The sequence below is a fragment of the Microcaecilia unicolor genome, chromosome 3 (genome assembly GCF_901765095.1).
Source record: "Microcaecilia unicolor chromosome 3, aMicUni1.1, whole genome shotgun sequence".
NCBI lineage: Eukaryota > Metazoa > Chordata > Amphibia > Gymnophiona > Siphonopidae > Microcaecilia > Microcaecilia unicolor.
The window spans coordinates 193812696-193830263 of NC_044033.1; the positions used below are offsets into that span (position 1 = coordinate 193812696).

Below are 17568 nucleotides of genomic sequence, written 5' to 3' on the forward strand. Positions count from 1 at the left end.
CTCTCCACCTAGAACCTTTCCCGGTTCTGCCATATTTACTGAATTGGCATTCCACTCTTATATTTACTGTATTTTTAATTCTTAAATTACCAGGGCCCAGCTGACCTGCTCTTCACTCTGCATTCAGTGATAAGATTAGATTGTTACTGTTTTTTGAACTTGTGTGCTTTTGCTTGTTTTAAATCGTGCCAAACGAATCTCATTGAATTCTTTGACTGGGTGACCAGAGAATTGAATCATGGACGTGCTATAGACGTAATCTACTTAGATTTCAGCAAAGCTTTTGACACGGTTCCCCACAGGAGGCTCTTGAATAAACTGGACAGGCTGAAAATAGGACCCAACATGGTGAACTGGATTAGGAACTGGTTGACGGGCAGACGCCAGAGGGTGGTGGTTAATGGAATTCAATCGGATGAGGGAAAGGTGAGTAGTGGATTGCCCCAGGGATCGGTGCTGGGGCCAATTCTGTTCAATATATTTGTGAGTGACATTGCCGAATGGTTAGAAGGTAAAGTTTGCCTTTTTGCGGATGATACTAAGATTTGCAACAGAGTGGACACCTGGGAGGGAGTGGAAAACATGAAAAAGGATCTGCAGAAGCTAGAAGAATGGTCTAAGGTTTGGCAATTAAAATTTAATGCGAAGAAATGCAAAGTGATGTACTTAGGGTGTAGAAATCCACAGGAGACATATGTGTTAGGCGGTGAGCGTCTGATATGTACAGACCAGGGGCATATCTGAAAGTCGGCGGTAGCGGGGGCCGAAGCCAGAGTGAGTGGGCACATTATAGCCCCCCCCAGCCACCGCCGCCGCCATTTCCGACCCCCCCCCCCCCCTGCCGCTATGGGTACCTTTGCTGGTGTGGGACCCCAACCCCCACCAGCCGAGGTCCGCTTCCTCCTGCCGCTGCGAGGTTTTTTAAGTTCTTCATCGGGATTCGTCCTCTGTCACTCTGTGCTGCTGTTCAAAGAAGCTGCTAGCTGAATGCAGTTTCGGACTGAGTCTGACGTCGCTGCTGCACGTTGTGGTCAGGAGATGGCCAGCTTCGCCCGATAATGGAAAAAAGAAAGCCAACCCTGACGAGCATTTCGCCGGCTTCACTTGGTCCCTTTTTTTTTCAGGACCAAGCTTCAAAAAGGTGCCCCAACTGACCACCGGAGGGAATCGGGGATGACCTCCCCTTACTCCCCCAGTGGTCACTAACCCCCTCCCACCCAAAAAAAAATATATTTTTTTTGTCAGCCTCTATGCCAGCCTGAAATGTCATACCCAGTTCCCTGACAGCAGTATGCAGATCCCTGGAGCAGTATTTAGTGGGTGCAGTGCACTTCAGGCAGGTGGACGCAGGCCCATCCCCCCCCACACCTGTTACACTTGTGGTGGTAAATGTTAAGCCCTCCAAAACCCACTGTGCCCACATGTAGGTGCCCCTCCTTCATCCCTAAGGGCTATGGTAGTGGTGTACAGTTGTGGGGAGTGGGTTTTTGGGGGGAATTTGGGGGGCTCAGCACCCAAGGTAAGGGAGCTATGCACCTGGGAGCTATTTTTGAAGTCCACTGCAGTGCCCCCTAGGTTGCCCGATTGGTGTCCTGGCATGTCAGGGGGACCAGTGCACTACAAATGCTGGCTCCTCCCATGACCAAATGCCTTGGATTTGGCTGGGTTTGAGATCGCCAGCATTAGTTTCCATTATCGGCGAAAACCGATGCCGGCCATCTCAAACCCGGCCATCTTTGACATTTGGCCGGCCCCAACCATATTATCAAAACGAAAGATGGCCGGCCATCTTTTTTGATAATACGGTTCTGTGCTGCTCTTTGTGGCGCCGGCCATATAGATGGCCGGCGCCATTCAATTATGCCTCTCCACATTACTATGTTTAGTTGTAGCTTTGGCGGTGTTTGCTGTATGAATTATTACTCTGACCTATTTGAGTTTGGCGTTCTTTTCTGATTTTCTTATTGTTTTCATTTTGGAATTTTGGCGGGTTATCAAGTACCAATTAAACATAAACATAAAAGTTTGTATATCAAATACAACAAACAAACATCTAAATCCTACAGCCTTCAACATCCTTGTATGCTAGCAGTGGTCTGGCAATGCACCTTCAGAGTCCAGCACCTTCAGAGTAGCCATTTCTACTATACATACATTTCCTAGCACTGCATGCAAACCCCTGGTAGCAAAACTGAGAAGCATTTTACACACAGACTTTAGTTTATTTTGAATATTCTGGCAACACCTCCAACTTAGAACATTGTTAGAAAGAACAGTAAAACATTCCTTTTTCAAAATGTGTACCGTGTTAATACTATTCATTTGCTTGATTAGATTTTGTAGGTCTATGCTCGTCTCTTTTAAACTGTAATCCACTTAGATCTGCAACTATAAGTTCCAAATTATGATTATTATTATTATTATTATTATTCAAAGCTAGAAAAAAATGTATGGAGCTCCCTCCTCTGGATGCAGAAAATATTATGTCTCTGGTGTGTACCAAGCCTTCCATATACAAACTAAGAAGCATGCAGGATTCAGATAACTATTGACATGGGACTTTTTAGAAGCATTGCAAAGTAATTCTGAAACAGGACACTTGGTAGAGAACACAATTTATAAAGGAAAATAGGCATCTGCTTTCCTAATTGGGTATATATGCACTGAAAAGTCAGATGCGAGCAGTTATGACAGTCGTAGAGTCGGTTAGTACCTACATACGTAACTTACAGTATTCTATAAGTTAAATACATACAAGTAAGAGGCCCACCCATGTGTTTATACCCCCCTTGCAAATACACAATTGGCACATGAATGTTATCTCCTTAGTGATACATGTAAACTTCGAGTCTGAACTTAAAAAGCCTTTCACCTTTGGCTCACCACTAGTTCAAATCCAATGCAGGTCTGGAATTCCAGAAAGTCTTATCAACAGACCTGGACCCTTCATTTATCCTTAGGAATTTATAAGCCACACATTGTCACATCTGAGTGGGTTCAAATTTGCTTCCTTCTCTCCACTGCAGCTCTGAACAATACTTTTTATATCTAATTATCTATTTTATACACACACAGGATCATAAGCAATGCCAAGCTGGGTCAGACCACAGGTTCATCGACGTCCAGCACCCAGGTCATTGTCCAATTTGTTTTAAATCTGCTGTTAGTTTCTCAGAGTGGCCCATAGGCCTGGTACAGTGTGAAGACATAACTATTCATTCCCTATTTACCTGTTCAAACCCACTCATGATTTTACTGACCTTAATCATGTCTTCCCAGTATCTGTTCAGCCTTTCTGTATAAAGGAGTCGCTCCATTCTCTTTATCATTTTTGACTCTGTTCTTTTTCCAGTTCATGTCTTTTATAAGATGTAGTGACCAGAATTGCAGACAATAGTCAAGATGTGACCACTTCATGGATCCATACAGAGGCATTAGAATATTTTCTATTTTACTATCCACTGGTTTCCAAATAATTCCTACCATTCGATTTACATTTTTGACTGTCACTGCACACTGAGCTGAGGATTTCAAGGTATTGTTTACAAAGGCTCCAAGACTTTATTTCCTGTTGAACCTAGCATTGTATAATTATACTTAGGATTCTTTTTTTCTAAGGGCATCACTTTGCATTTGTGTGTAATAAATGTAATCAGCCATTCTGACGCCCAGTTCTGCAATCTGGCAAGATCCTTATGCAGTTCCTCAAGTTTTAGCTACTTGAATATTTTTGTGTCATCTGCAAATTAGATCAATTCACTTGTTACTGCCTTTTCCAAATCATAGATGAATAAGTTACACTGTTCTCACCGATCCTAAGGAACTCTACTATTTACCTCTTCCCACTAGGAAAACTTGACCATTTAATTCTCCTCTTTCCTTCCTATCTTTTTAATCAGTAAGATATCGCTACCACAGCACTATCAGCATTATCTCCTTTATCCACATGATTCACATCTCCAAATAATTCTAATACGTTAGTAAAGCAGACCCTCCTTTTTCTAAATCAATACTGGCTCTTTCCCACTGAGACATGAGCAATAATTTTATCCCTAATAATTTCTGCTGCCATTCATTATCATCCATTTTGTGAAATGAATTAGTGGACTTAAAAGTTTTAAGTTAAAACTGGTCTCACATCCCAGTCTGACACAGCAGAAAGGACAAAGACCGAACAACCCTCTGCCCTTGGAAGCAGTACGGTAACAGTGAGCACTGCCCGTGGAGAAAAGGAGACATTTGGGCCCCATTGCTGAAAAGTAAACGCAGGTGCTAGAGGCCATTAGTGCTGCACTAGAGTCCGCATTTACCTGCACAGAATGTTCAGAGGCCCATAGCACGGGAACAAACAAGTAAGCAGACGAACAATGCAGGTAGCATACTAAGATGGAGTGGAGGAGTGGCCTAGTGGTTAGAGCACTGGTCTTGCAATCCAGAGATGGCCGGTTCAAATCCTGCTACTGCTCCTTGTGATCTTGGGCAAGTCACTTAACCCTCCATTGCCTCAGGTACAAACTTAGATTGTGAGCCCTCCTGGGACAGAGAAATATCCAGTGTTCCTGAATGTAACTCACCTTGAGCTACTACTGAAAAAGGTGAGAGGAAAAATCTAAATAAATAATGTAGTCAAGCTCATCTTAATGAGGTCATTTTGGATTCCTCCCCAATGCTCAGAAAAGAGCACCAGAAACAAAACTGTCTTACTGCTGCAAAAAATAACGCCAAGTTGGAGCAGGCAGTGTTGGAAGAGAGGATAATTTATGGCTCTTTTTGCAAAATCAGCAGGTTTTGATTGCTTTTGGAAACAGAAGGAAACCTGTGCAAGCCCTTAAGTGCTGGTCATGAGAAATAGCAGACCCAAGCGAAAGCACACTTTTGCGTCTGTTTCCTGCATCTAAATTGGCTACACAAGAAAACCGAAGCATGTATGAATACAACGCTACTCTCCCACCTACGACTATTACTGTGACTTTGCCACTTAAATCTTATTACAACATCACATTGTATTTGTTCACACCGTAAACGGCAAACTATGTAAGCCACACAAGCTTACAGTACTATGTAAGCCACATTGAGCCTGCAAATAGGTGGGAAAATGTGGGATACAAATGTAACAAATAAATAAATATGCGTCTAGGCAAAATGAAATTAAAGACACTTATATTTGGGCCACAGAAAACAGACGCCAATGTGTGCTTCATTTCAGGTTTTGCAAAGGTGCATGTGCACAGGAGCAAGGCTTACCGCAGAACTGTTCTGCACATGTGCCAAAGCACAAGCCTCCCACTGAACTCCCTAATGCTCGACGCTATGAGCGCACTTATATTTGCATCTCATTAGGGTTGAGCATTACAGCATTGCTCTTCTGCGCTGTTCTGGAGGTATTCATACGGCGCTATTCGGAACAGCACCGGAGTTTTGAGCATCAGGGCCTTGGTTTCTACAGCTGGTAGTCTAGAAGCTTTAGAAGCTCTGTATTCACACAACTATTTAGAATGAATTCCAACTAGGTGGATCGGATGCTTCCCTCTTTTTACACACCCTCTTTCTCCAACATGTTTATGCTCCTGGAGAAAACTGGAAGCTGATTCCCATACAATTCATTAACAGCTGAGGCGCTCAGCTAAAAATATCTGCACAACGTAGGCAGCCGAGCACTCAGCATGCCATGTGAAATCCTCCACAGAGCCCGGCCAATGCCGCAGGAAAAGACCAACCACTAGCACAGGCATCCTTATATCATCTTCCACATATCAGCTCCTCTCAGTAACCCTTGCTGGCCCTACAGTCCTCTGATCAGAGTACCTCTGTGCTGCTGTCACCCCACATTCCTGTGGAAAGCTGCAGTTGAGACAGTGGTTTAAAATAATTAAGCAACCCTACAGGATGTCTTGCTTCCTTATTCTCCCTACAGCTGGGGTGGAAGGTATAAGCAACCATTAAAAGTTTTGAACAACACTTTTTCTTTTAATTATTTAGTTACACATACACAAGAACATCAGAATCACCAGGCTGGGTAAAACCACAGGACCATCAAAGCCCAGCACTCCATCTCCAACAGTGGCCAGTCCAGTTCATTAGGAAGTACTCAGCAAATCACAAAGAATAGATGCATTCTTCAATTTGTGTTAAATCTGTTGTTAGTTTCACAGTGTCCCCTACCTGTGCTACAGTTTGAAAACATAAATAATCATTCCCTATGTACCTGTTCCAACCCGCTCATGATTTTACAGATATCTGTGCCTAACCCCGCTGGCTGGAGTTCTCAGCAAGCTTTCTCTCTACCTTGGCTCCAGAAGAATAAACCTTACACAGAAACCTGACACGAGGCTCTCTCAGATTAGTATTTCCAAATGTACTGGTTCTGCACACATTTCACTCCTTGTTCAAAGAGAAATAAAAATGTAAAATGAGATTATAAGATTTCTTTTCCAGAAATATTGGTGAAAGAAGTGGAATTACAAGACTGAAAGATATTGATGGTCAGTTTGTGAATAAGATGACATTTGCAGAAAGGGTTCAAGTAATGATTCACAGAGCTCCCTTTAGTTAAGGCCTTTCCAGAATGCTACATGTGGGCATGATTGAGGGTGTGGGGCTGGTAAGTGGCTTGCGTGAGTGTGGCTCGGGGTCTTTGTGTCTGCTGGATGTAGGAGTATGGTAAGTGTCTGGTGTGTGTCTCGGTCTGTGTGTGTCAGTTGTCTGGTTGTGGGTATGTGTCTTGGTGTGTGGGTGTGTGTGGGGGGTTGGTAGGTGTCCTGTTCTGGCTGTGGGTGTGTCATTTGTCTTGTTCAGGGTGTGTCTCTGTGTCTGGGGGTGCATATGTGGGGTTCTCAATGTGTCAGTTGTCTGGCTGTGGTTCTGTGTGTGGTAGGTGTCTTGTTCTGGCTGTAGGTTTGTCAGCTGTATGGTTCTGGGTGTATCTGTGTGTATGGGGGGTTCTGGGTGTGTCAGTTGTCTGGCTATGGTTCTAGGGGCTTCTGGATTTTGCTGGGGGGGTTACGGTCTCCTGGGGCTGTCGTGGAGGACGACCCATGTGTGATGATGTTCAGCCTGCTGTCCTCAGAGAATACCTGCTACAGGTATGTATCCTCATTTTATTCTCAATGGAGAAGGGTAGTTAGTGGGGTTCCCCAGGGATCTGTGCTGGGACTGCTGCTTTTTAACATTTATAAATGGCCTAGAGACGGGAGTAACTAGTGACGTAATTAAATTTGCTGATGGCACAAAGTTATTCAAAGTCGTTAAATCGCGGGAGGATTGTGAAAAATTACAAGAGGACCTTACGAGACTGGGAGTCTAAATGGCTGATGACATTTAATGTGAGCAAGTGCAAAGTGATGCCTGTGGGAAAGAGGAACCCAAATTATAGCTACATCATGCTACATTAGGAGTCACGGACCAAGAAAGGGATCTAGGTGTCGTCGTTGATGATACGTTGAAACTTTCTGCTCTGTGTGCTGCTGCGGCTAAGAAAGCAAATAGAATGTTAGGTATTATTAGGAAAGGAATGGAAAACAAAAATGAGGATGTTATAATGCCTTTGTATCGCTCCATGGTGCGACCGCACCTCAAATATTGTGTTCAATTCTAGTCGCCATATTTCAAAAAAGATATAGTGGAATTAGAAAAGGTGCAGAGAAGGGCGACGAAAATGATAAAGGGGATGGGACAACTTCCCTATAAGGAAAGGCTAAAGCGGCTAGGGCTCTTCAGCTTGGAGAAAAGGCGGCTGAGGGGAGATATGATAGAGGTCTATAAAATAATGAGTGGAGTTGAACGGGTAGATGTGAAGCGTCTGTTCACGCTTTCCAAAAATACTAGGTCTAGGGGGCATGCGATGAAGCTACAATGTAGTAAATTTAAAACGAATTGGAGAAAATGTTTCTTCACTCAACGTGTAATAAACTCTGGAATTCGTTGCCAGAGAATGTGGTAAAGGCGGTTAGTTTAGCAGAATTTAAAAAAGGCTTGGACGGTTTCCTAAAGGAAAAGTCCATTATTAAATGGACTTGGGGAAAATCCACTATTTCTGGGATAAGCAGTATAAAATGTTTTGTACTTTTTTGGGATCTTGCCAGGTATTTGTGATCTGGATTGGCCACTGTTGGAAACAGGATGCTGGGCTTGATGGACCTTTGGTCTTTCCCAGTATGGCAATACTTATGTGCTTATATAGGTGTGATAGGTGTCTTGTTCTGGCTATGGGTGTGTCATTTGTCTAGTTCAGGGTGTCTATGTGTGTGTGTGTGGAGGGGGGTTATGTGGGGTTCAGGGTGTGTCTGTGGGGGTGTCAGTTGTTTGGCTGTGGTAGGTGTCTTGTTCTGGCTGTAGGTTTGTCCCTTGTATGGTTCTGGGTATGTCTGTTAGTGGGGGTGCATATGTGGGTTCTGGGTGTGTCAGTTGTCTGGCTATGGTTCTAGGTGTGGTAGGTGTCTTGTTCTGGCTGTAGGTTTGTCAACTGTATGGTGTGGGGTGTGTATGTGGGGTTCAGGGTGTGTCAGTTGTCTGGCTATGGTCCTGGGTGTGGTGTGTGTCTTGTTCTGGCTATGGGTGTGTAATTTGTCTGGTGCTGGGTGTCTATGTGTGGGGGGGGGGGTATGTATGGGTTCAGGGTGTGTCTGTGATTGTGGGGATGTCAGTTGTCTGGCTGTGGTAGGTGTCTTGTTCTGGCTACGGGGTGTCATTTGTCTGGTTTTCAGTATCATCTTTATGCTGATGACACCCAGCTATACCTCTCCACACCTGACATCACTGCGGAGACTCAGGCCAAGGTATCGGCCTGTTTATCCGACATTGCGGCATGGATGTCCAACCGCCACCTGAAGCTGAACATGTCCAAGACCGAGCTCCTTGTCTTTCCTCCTAAACCCACTTCTCCTCTTCCTCCACTCTCTATCTCTGTTGATAACACCCTCATCCTCCCCGTCCCATCTGCCCGCAACCTCGGAGTCACCTTCGACTCCTCCCTCTCCTTCTCTGCGCATATCCAACAGACTGCCAAGACCTGTCGCTTCTTCCTCAATATCAGCAAAATTCGCCCTTTCCTCTCTGAGCATACCACCAGAACTCTCGTCCATGCTCTCATTACCTCTCGCCTCGATTACTGCAACTTACTCCTCACCGGCCTCCCACTCGGCCATCTATCCCCCCTTCAATCCATTCAGAACGCTGCTGCACGTCTTATATTCCGCCAAAACCGATATACTCATATCACCCCTCTCCTTAAATCACTTCATTGGCTTCCGATCAGATATCGCATACAATTTCAAGCTCCTCCTCCTTACCTACAAATGCACTCAGTCTGTGGCTCCTCACTACCTCTCCACCCTCATCTCCCCCTATGTTCCCGCCCGCAACCTCCGCTCACAGGACAAAGCCCTTCTCTCAGTACCCTTCTCCACTACTGCCAACTCCAGGCTCCGCTCATTCTGTCTTGCCTCACCCTATGCCTGGAATAATCTTCCTTTACCCATACGCCATGCCCCCTCCCTACCCATCTTCAAATCTCTGCTTAAAACTCACCTCTTCAATGCTGCCTTCGGCGCCTAACCGCTCGAGAAATATAAAATACCCCAATCTATCCACCCTATCAGATTAACTGTTCACTCGTCCTCTAGATTGTTCACTTGTCTTTAGTTTGTTCTCTTGTCTTTTAGATTGTAAGCTCTTTGAGCAGGGACTGTCCTTCTATGTTTGAATTGTACAGCGCTGCGTAACCCTAGTAGCGCTTTAGAAATGGCTGTTGTTGTTGTTGTTGTTGTTGTTGTTGGTTCAGGGTGTCTATGTGTGTGGGGGGGGGGGGTCAGGGTGTGTCTGTTTGTGGGGGTGTCAATTGTCTGGCTGTTTTGTGGTAGGCGTCCGGTTCTGGGTCTCTCGGACTCGGTTAACATCTGTAACTTGTGAAAGCAAAAACTCCGCCCCAGCCTCCGTTGCCCCGCCCCCTGCGCGCGTTCTACATGAAGGATGGGTGACGTCTTGAGAAGCCAGCCTCGTTCTGGCGGACGGTGACGTCGGTGGGTAGAAGAGGCGGTGCTCCGACCGACGACTAATACTTTGTATGCGAGCACTAGGGTGGGGTTCTTTCCATTTCCTGCTTCGTTGCTTCGGGTCCCCTTTGTTGAAGCGAGAGACGAGATGCGTGAAATCCTTCATCTACAGGCCGGTCAATGCGGCAACCAGATCGGATCCAAGGTGAGGACGAGAGGGAGTAGCGCGCTCAGTACTTGGATTAGAGGGAGGGGGGCTCATGCTGCCATGAGGAGGAGGGCGGCCTCAATGTTGAGATTAGAGGGGGAGGGGGTTTATGGAGGGGCTCAGTGGTGACTAGAGGAGGGGGGAGGGTGGGTCTTTGTGTAGAGAACAGAGGGAGTGGAGGAAGGGGAATCTGCTGCGATTAGACAGGGAAGAGGTGCTTTAGAAGTAAATGTCTTTCTAGCTCTGTCCTGATGCTTTGAAGGGATTAACACACCTTTCTCTCTGGACGTACTTGGAAAGGGAGCAGAGAGTTACCTTGCAGCTTCAGATGACTAAGGTTTGGGGTGTGACCGTGTGAGCAGCTCAGTCATTGCTGTGCACTGCACTTCCTTTACTCCACCCATTCGCAGCAAGAAGAGGCTGTAAGGTTTGGGGTGTGAGCAGCTCAATCATTGCTGTGCACTTCCTTTACTCCACCCATTCGCAGCAAGAAGAGGCTGTGCAAATGCCAGAAGGAGGCACGCCTGCATTCTGCCTGCTGAGTCCTGTGAAAGGGCAACTCTGCTTCACAAGATCCCAGTAACCTGAAACCAGTGCAGAAGGCAATAACCCAGACAGGTCCCAGCTTCTGGCCCTGATGCTATTGGATGGCTGTAGTGATGTGGAGAACACGAAGCAGCATTATAAGCAAAAAGCACTCTGTTAGGGGTAGAGCTGTGCTTCTTGCACTCCATATACTACTGCCTTTCTGTGGTACAACCAAAGCAGTTCATCAATTATATGAAAAGTCAGCCATGAGCCCCACCTCCCCCTTTAGGATTACTTTGAAGAAATACTGCCAAAAATACTTCCAGATTACTGCTTTGATCTGTAGATCAGTTTAAAGGTCCAAATAAGCCAGCTGCAATACTGAATACTCAAACAAAATGGCAGCTGTAGCTGATGTTTTTCTGTTTCAAACTTGCTTCCAAACAGCACAGAAAAGGTTCTTTAAATATTTATTTCCACAATATATACTAATTCCAGTACCCGTCCTTGAGTTTTGCAAACGTATCTAGCTTCTGTAGAAAATACATTTTAAAATACTCCAAGGTAACAATGACACCCCCACCATGTAAATCTCTCCTTATATTGTCCGCCCTCCTTCTCTCATCACGTGTGCACTTTTGGTTTTAGTGAAACTGTCGTGCATGCTCAATTGCATTAAAATTGAGTATGTGCAAAGTGAGGGGAAGAAGGGCAGAGAAAAACAGTTCAACTGGTGGAGGTTGGGGACCCCCCCACCAGCCAAGGTATGTGGTCCTGCGGCTGAGAAGTGAGCCAAAATGTGCCTCCCCACCTTGTGCTCTGGCCCCCTCCCACTTTGAGGTCTGGCTATGCCCCTGGTGATAAACATTGAGCAGATTGACTGTCCTTGTTTGCATTTACAGTATAACAAATGTTTACACTGGGAGCCTCTCATGTATTTGATTTCCTCCCCCACCCCCCACAGTATAATGTGAGATACTCAGATAAAGTTTTTAAAAAAACAAGAGATTCTGTCAGTGCAATGTTTCACATGCAGTATACAGGATGTACTTGACAAGAAATCCCAACACAGGCTGTCAAAGTGATGCACATCATAAAACTGCAAATGAGTATGGTGCACTAAATGTGCAAATCTCTCAAGAGCACGTAGTACACAAACCATAGTCAACTTTGCTTGTGGAAGTTTTTTTCCCCCTTTTTGTAAGTGGGGTTCTGCACTGGGGATCAATGTAAGCTTTCAGTCTAACCTGTTTAAAAAGGCATACCCTACCGATCCAACTTAAATGCTTGATCTCGGCAACACAACGAACTGAAGTACGGTATGAACCCAACACAAGGCTACCGCCATATGATTCCCTAATGTGACTATGCCACATGAACTTTACTCCTACTCATTATGTATTTGTTCACATCTGAGTCGGCAAACTCTTCTCCGGTACTATGTAAGCCACATTGAGCCTGCAAATAGGTGGGGAAATGTGGGATACAAATGTAACAAATAAATAAAAATAACTGTTGCCTTTGAAATCTTTTAGGCTGCAGAGGTTTGTGACTAAACTTAAGTGGTATGCACAGCGATAGTAATCTTGAAATTTGAGGCTAGTGGCACCAAAGGCCAGCTTGGGTTGGACAGTGACCTGTGAGTGGGGGATGGAGAGGGCTATCAGAACATATACCCCCCCCCCCCCCCCCCCCCCACCGAGAGAAAGGGGTGGGCCCTAGACCTTGTCACCTCTCAGAATGGTTTGGGTTGGTAGGAAGGTGAATCAAACACCATACAGAAGCTTGAAGTGCCTAATGGCACCCCTTGTCATGCAGCGTCCTGGGTGATGGCTGTCTTTTGGCCATAACCCTGAAGCTGGTGCCTTAGGCTAACAAGATTTGAGCCCTGAATTTAGGGGACGAGGCCCTGCTTTATTAGATCAGTACTTATTACAGATGTATTTAGCGTGCTGTGAACATCTGCCTACTTTATGGAGGACTGATGTGGCCATGGTCAAAAAAAGTCAAGATTCACAAGGGAAGTGTGTGTGTGGACAGAGTATGAAAACACTTTCACAAGCTCCCTTCAGTCCAAACTCTACTGATGACTCTTCTTCTCCTGTAGTTCTGGGAAGTGATTAGTGATGAGCATGGCATTGACCCCACTGGTACTTATCATGGAGACAGTGACCTGCAACTGGAAAGGATAAATGTCTACTACAACGAAGCCTCAGGTATGATATCACTTGGTTTGCCTGAGGGCGCAGACTACATGGGCTAGAAATGGACAGTTTTGGAGAGAATGAGAAGGGTAAGAGTACCTTGGGTGTTATTTAGACTGCTAGCTTATGGCCTAGGAGGGTGAGATTCTGCTACTGTTTAATGTTTCTCCAGTATCTGGCTGGGTGAGTCTGTAGTGACCATGCAAGGAGAGAGGGTCGGGCAGGTGAAGAGCATTTGCTGAGTGAGGGGAAAATGGACTCGGGAATGGAGTCGCTGCTTGTGGGGCAGTTTTTTCATAATTCTACTGTGCTGCTCTTGCTTTACAGGTGGGAAATACGTGCCACGAGCAGTGCTTGTAGATCTAGAGCCTGGTACAATGGATTCTGTGCGCTCTGGACCTTTTGGCCAGATTTTCAGGCCGGACAACTTTGTTTTTGGTGAGTCTTTTCATCAGAGGTGGTGTTGCACATCCCTTTGTGAGCAGAGCTTGTGGAACAGCAGTTAGGCTCGGATATGAGCACTTGAAGGGTTTGGTAGGATGGGACTGATCTGGATTGGTTTGTAGGGGAGGGGCATTTCCAAAGGGAATACTTTTTCCTCACTTAGTTGAAAACGTCTACATTACATGCCAGCTGACTTCCCACTGTCCTGCATGTAAAGACTTGTCGCCAGCTCTAATGAGGAATCAGCAATAATACCTCCTGTACATATAAATTCCTTTGAACTGCTACGTGGGATTTAAGCTGAATAAAAGCTGAAAATTGGGTTGTGTCCATCTACCAGCAGGTGGAGATAGAGAGCAAACTTTTGCCTCCCTATATGTGGTCATGTGCTGCCGGAAACTCCTCAGTATGTTCTCTATCTCAGCAGGTGGTGGTCACACACAGCAGCAGCTCTGGCTAGGCCTCCAAGCCTAATTCTTAGGTTTTGTTGAGTGCCTGGGGTTGAGGGCTCTTTTGAGCAAGTGCAAACCTGGTGGTGCCAGGTCCCTCCTTTTCTCCCCCCCTCCCGCTGGCTCCGTTAAAAAAAAAAAAAAAAAATTTTGAACGTCCTTAAAGGCGTTTATTTCGACGTTTATTTAAGCGTCTATTGCAGCTACTCACTGGGACACCAGGTCGTTACAACTCGGAGCGGACAGCAGGTAATTTTTACCTTTTTATAGCGGGCAGGGGGTTCCCCGATTCTTCTCCTCGTGGCATATGGCATCGGAGGGCGAGGGCGCAAAGGGTCGCTCCCCGGGTCGCTTGAGCGCTTCTAGAGGGGATGCGGGGGTCTTAAAGCCTGATTCGCCCTTGTTGGGTGACAGTTTCGTGACCGATGAATGTCCCGGTCCTTCCTCCGGCGTGGCGGTTTTTCCCGCCATAAACGCCCATCCCCCGCTCCTCGCCTCCGCCATCTTGGCCGGCCACGCGGCTCGGGCGGCTTCTTCTTGGGCCGCCCTTGAGGTTGGAGATATTAATGCCATGAACGCCCTTAATTTGGGCGACGGCACAGAAGCGGCTAAAGTTAAGAGCCGTTCTTCCCGCGCGGCTCCTTCGTGGAGTTTCGCGCCGGACGCCATTTTGGATGCGCAGCATGTCTCTCCCCCGCTATTGCGAGCGCCGGTTGAGGGTGCGTCTAGGGCTGTTGCCCAGGCTGCGGAAGTGCACAGTCTGGGGGGTTTCTCCCCCGAGTTTGTTTTGCTGCTGCATCAGGCCTTCCTCATGCACAACGCTGCCCCTGCTCCCTCATCTGGTAAAGAGGTTGAGGTTCCCAGAGGTAAACGTCCTCGGGTTGATTCCCAGGCCTTGGAGGAATTTGTCTCCTCCGATGTAGATGAGGGCAGCGTGTCTGAGGTCTCCCAACGGTCCTTTGCGGATTCCTTGGAGGAGACGGATCCCCGCTCGGATGGAGCGGATGACCCCTCTGCAGCGCGGCTTTTTAGCCCAGAGGATTTGCCCAACCTGTTGTTACAGGCCATGGACACTTTGAAGATTTCCTCTCTGGAGGACGTCTCTCCCTCAGCCCCTGTTGGCTCTGCCATTATGCTGGGGACGAAGCGCCCGCCTAGAACCTTCCACGTGCATGATGCCATGCACACCCTAATTTCGGCTCAATGGGATGTCCCAGAAGCGAGCCTTAAAGTGGCTAGGGCTATGTCCCGCCTCTATCCTTTGGCTGTGAGTGAACGTGAGGCCTATCTGTGGCCTACCGTGGATTCTTTAATCACTGCGGTGACTAAGAAAACGGCGTTGCCGGTGGAAGGTGGCACGGCCCTAAAGGACGCCCAAGACAGAAGATTGGAGGCGGCCTTAAGGTCGTCCTTTGAGGCGGCTGCTTTAAGTTTGCAGGCCTCAGTTTGCGGCTCCTATGTGGCCAGGGTGTGCCTGACTATGGTGCAGCGGGCTTCCCCCTCGGATCATTCCTTGAGGGCTGATTGGCCGGCCCTGGAATCGGGCTTAGCCTATTTGGCAGACTGCTGTATGATGTCTTGAGGGCCTCAGCGAAAGGCATGGCTCAGACAATCTCTGCGCGGCGGTGGCTTTGGCTGAAACATTGGTCTGCTGACCACGCCTCTAAATCCCGCCTGGCTAGGTTGCCTTTTAAAGGCAAGCTGCTCTTTGGGGTCGAGCTGGACAAAATCGTGACCGATCTCGGCACGTCTAAGGGCAAGAAATTACCAGAGGTCAGGGCTCGGGCTAATACTCGTCCCGGTACCTCCAGAGGACGGTTGCAGGAAGCCCGTCGGTACCGCCCGGGCAAGTCGGGTTCCTCTGCCCCCTCTTCCTTCAAGAGGAATTTCTCCCCCAAGCAGCATTCCTTTCGCAGAGACCGCCGTCCCGGAGGTGCTCCCTCCGGTCCTCCCCCAGGGTCTCGTACCCAATGACGGGGTCTTGGTCCACGCCCCAGTGCAGATTGGAGGACGGCTGTCCTCGTTTCTGGGCGAGTGGACCACAATAACTTCAGACGCGTGGGTGCTGGAAGTCATCAGAGACTGCTACAAACTAGAGTTCTGCCGACCCTTAAAAGACGGGTTTGTACTCTCTCCCTGCAAGTCTCCGGTCAAAGCTGTGGCAGTGCAGCAGACCTTGGACAATCTGATCCGCCTGGGCGCGGTCGTTCCGGTGCCAGAAAGTCAGCTTGGCAAGGGACGTTACTCCATTTACTTTGTGGTACCAAAGAAAGGAGGTTCTGTCCGGCCTATCCTCGATCTCAAAGGGGTCAATCGGGCCTTGAAAGTGCGGCACTTTCGCATGGAGACTCTCCGCTCTGTTATAGCGGCAGTGAAGGCAGGAGAGTTCCTGGCATCCTTGGACATCAAGGAAGCGTACCTGCATATTCCCATCTGGCCTCCTCATCAACGCTTTCTGCGTTTTGCAGTCCTGGGACGACACTTCCAGTTCAGAGCCCTCCCTTTCGGGTTGGCTACTGCTCCGCGGACCTTTTCCAAAGTAATGGTGGTCATCGCGGCCTTCCTACGAAAGGAAGGGGTACAAGTCCATCCTTATCTGGACGACTGGTTGATCCGAGCCCCCTCTTATGCAGAGTGCGGCAAAGCTGTGGACCGGGTAGTTGCTCTTTTGAGCTCCCTGGGATGGATCATCAACTGGGAGAAAAGCCAGCTGCGCCCGACTCAGTCCCTGGAGTACCTGGGAGTTCGATTCGACACCCAAGTGGGCAGAGTGTTCCTGCCAGACAATCGGATTGTCAAACTTCAGGCTCAGGTGGACCAGTTCCTAGTAGCCTCTCCCCTTCGGGCTTGGGACTATGTGCAGCTGTTGGGCTCTATGACGGCCACGATGGAAGTTGTGCCCTGGGCCAGGGCTCATATGAGACCACTTCAACACTCTTTGCTGCAGCGCTGGACTCCGATGTCGGAGGATTATGCTGTGCGCCTTCCCTTGGACCCAGCAGTGCGCAAGGCGCTGAGCTGGTGGATGCAGACAGACAAGTTGTCTGCGGGAATGCCTCTGGTGACCCCAGAGTGGATTGTCGTCACGACGGACGCCTCGTTGTCGGGCTGGGGAGCCCACTGCTTGGTAAGGACAGCGCAGGGGCTCTGGTCTCCTGCAGAGGCAAAGTGGTCTATCAACCTCCTGGAACTCAGAGCCATTCGGTTGGCGCTTTTGGAGTTCATCCCGGTACTGGTGTTGAAGCCTGTACGGGTCCTGTCGGACAATGCCACGGCTGTGGCCTATGTCAACCGCCAGGGAGGTACCAAGAGCGCCCCTCTAGCCAAGGAGGCTATGAATCTTTGCCAGTGGGCGGAAGCGAACCTGGAGCAGCTTTCAGCGGCCCACATTGCCGGAGTCATGAATGTCAAGGCGGACTTTCTCAGTCGCCATACCTTGGAGCCCGGAGAGTGGCAGCTATCTGCTCAGGCGTTCTTGGACATCACGAAGCGCTGGGGCCAGCCGAGCCTAGATCTGATGGCGTCATCGGCCAAGTGCCGCGCTTTTTCAGCAGAGGACGGGACCCTCGATCCCTGGGAGTAGATGCTCTTCTCCAACAGTGGCCGACACAAGAGCTTCTCTATGTGTTCCCGCCCTGGCCCATGTTGGGCAGGGTGCTAGACCGGGTGGCAAAGCATCCCGGCAGGGTAATCCTGGTGGGTCCGGATTGGCCCAGGCGTCCCTGGTATGCGGACTTGATCAGGCT

At 48.0% G+C, this 17568-nt stretch overlaps 1 protein-coding gene across 2 annotated transcripts in view; it reads left to right on the forward strand.

The window, feature by feature from the left end:
- Positions 1 to 10050: 10050 nt before the first annotated feature.
- LOC115465973 (tubulin beta-4B chain-like) overlaps positions 10051 to 17568 on the forward strand; it is a 31325-nt gene continuing 23807 nt past the window's right edge. The window contains exons 1-3 of one of the 2 annotated variants that reach the window (XM_030196884.1): positions 10051 to 10194; positions 12833 to 12941; positions 13257 to 13367. In XM_030196884.1, coding sequence (XP_030052744.1) covers positions 10138 to 10194; positions 12833 to 12941; positions 13257 to 13367 — 277 coding nt within the window. In that variant the 5' untranslated portion in view covers positions 10051 to 10137. The remainder of the gene's footprint in view (positions 10195 to 12832; positions 12942 to 13256; positions 13368 to 17568) is intronic. The other variant, XM_030196881.1, reaches the window with a different exon arrangement.